The following is a 2,191-nucleotide window of genomic DNA, read 5'->3' as shown; positions in this document are numbered from 1 at the left end:
ATGATTGGAGCAACATGGGGGTTAACGCCGGTAGCTTGCCTATGAGTGTATCAAGCAATAATCATCCCGAGACTCACCTTCGGAGCGATCATCTGGTGGAAAGGAATAGACAACGATATAATCAGGAGAAAACTCGAAAGCCTACAACATAATGCGCTAAAAAGTGTCCTGGGACCATTCAGATACTCACCTACTAAGGCCATGGAGGCACTGCTATGCGTTGCACCGCTGAAGGTAAAGGTAGAGGAAACTGCCCTCCGAACCATCAGTTTGTTAAACAACTGGGGAACATGGATTGGTAATGACAAAGAACACGCAAGTATCGAAAAAACAGCGGAAATGGAAACAGGTAGTAGACTAACGTACATCCTAAATGCTCCATCAGATAGAATCACTCCGATCTACAGATTTGGCAGGAAATTCAAGACGATCATCATGAAAAGAACAGACTGGACTAGGGAAGGCACTAACAAATTGGAGGGCTGTGAAACATGGTACACGGATGGTAGCAAAGATGAAGAGGGGTACACCGGATGTGCATGGACAGCCAACAAACCAAATACAGGATTCTACGAGCACATGAGCAAAGACAACACGGTATTTCAAGCAGAGGTGTTAGGCATAACGAGATGCACTGAAATGTTAGAGAACAAAACTCGAAAGAAAAGAATAGCGATTTTCACTGACAGTCAAGCTACGATAAAAGCCTTATCGAGTAACGTCTTTATGTCTAGACTGGTCCTCGAGTGTAGAGATAAACTAAACCTGCTAGCTGTCGCGAACATAGAAACCGTGGTAGGATGGTGTCCAGGTCACAAAGGCATTAAGGGCAATGAAAAAGCCGACAGGTTGGCAAGGGTAGGAGGTCAGACTAAGAAAATAGCAATAGGACCTGAACCTTGGATCCCAATACCCTATGCAGTGAACAAGCAAGAATTGAGAAGATACTCGTCTGAAAAGTTAAAAAGAAGATGGGAGGAAACATCTGAGTGCAGACAGGGGAAAATAATGATTGGAGAACCGAATATAAAAAAGGCCAAGACCATCACTACAATGACGAAGAAAGAGGCAAGGATAGCAGCATACACGTACACGGGACATGCACCGGTAGGTTACCATCTTCACAAAATGGGCCTTTTGGACAATGGCAAATGTACTGTCTGCCCTGACGAGGACGAGACGACATACCATATTCTAGCAAAATGTGTCAGATACACCAAAACCAGGAGGGAGATCTTCAAATGTAGCAGAATAGAAATAGATGAGGTTAAGTCACTTCGATCCATAGACATTGTCAATTTCATGATAAAAACGGAACCATGGAACAAGGAGGCAGGTGTCATACAATTATAGACTCAGGCTAGCCAAAAAACTAACACTCCGCACACAATTTAAGAATAAAACAATCTGCAGGTCTCAAACGAGAAATGAGTGAGAATGAGTCTGAAGAGATCAACTTCTCAGAACCGACAATAATCCCCCTTCCGCAGTATAGTTTTCAAACCATAAGCGGCACACTAGACAAATGCAGCCAGAGGAATAAACCTCCTACCCAGGATGGTCGCAACTCTCTGCATTGTAATTGTAAGCTAATCTGGCATCAGCAGCCACTAATATTCTTTTCCCTCCCACAGCCAAAGGGGACTGACCTAAGCAAATAAGCGCAAAGGGCATCGAAAGATCACAGTACTATTAGTGACTTCACTAAGCAACACGGATCAAAAATGAACACGTCGCTGTATCAGCAGAAATCCACAACTGAGACGACCCTCTAGGTAATAAACTTGCTGCGACCACGGATAATGTGAAACATAGAGGGGCGACGCATATAAAAGGACGCATTTTAGGCGGGAAAGGTACAGGTTAAGGACAAAAGGACGAGGACAAGTAGCAGGTGGACCGAGTTGAATGCAATTAGATAGGATAGCTAAGGCATCTCAAATAACAATAAACAAGCAAGGATCGAGCAAATTGCAATAATAAAGATAGGATAAAAAGAGAAAGGTGAGAGGTAGGATTTTTAAGAACAGGGAAGTAGTAATAAACGAGACTAGACCGGCACAGGATGCACAAGGGTAAAATCAGTTAAAGGGGACAGGGAAACAGAAAGCTCGCAACAATTGAGAAATAGACCAATCTAAAAATGTCAGGGTAATAGAAAAGATAAAAATTGCTAAAACTTAGTCAGACA

General features: G+C 43.0%; 1 protein-coding gene across 1 annotated transcript; it reads left to right on the top strand.

Moving 5' to 3' along the window:
- The first annotated feature begins 201 nt into the window (after window positions 1-201).
- Window positions 202-1,353, top strand: LOC108622718 (uncharacterized). The gene has a single exon (XM_018020779.1). It carries the CDS (start codon window positions 202-204, stop codon window positions 1,351-1,353), a length of 1,152 nt encoding a protein of 383 aa, XP_017876268.1.
- Window positions 1,354-2,191: the final 838 nt, after the last annotated feature.

The sequence above is a fragment of the Ceratina calcarata genome, unplaced genomic scaffold, assembly GCF_001652005.2.
Source record: "Ceratina calcarata isolate Rehan_Ccalc_2016 unplaced genomic scaffold, ASM165200v1 scaffold1129, whole genome shotgun sequence".
Classification (NCBI taxonomy): domain Eukaryota; kingdom Metazoa; phylum Arthropoda; class Insecta; order Hymenoptera; family Apidae; genus Ceratina; species Ceratina calcarata.
This window is presented reverse-complemented; position numbering and strand designations above follow the sequence as displayed.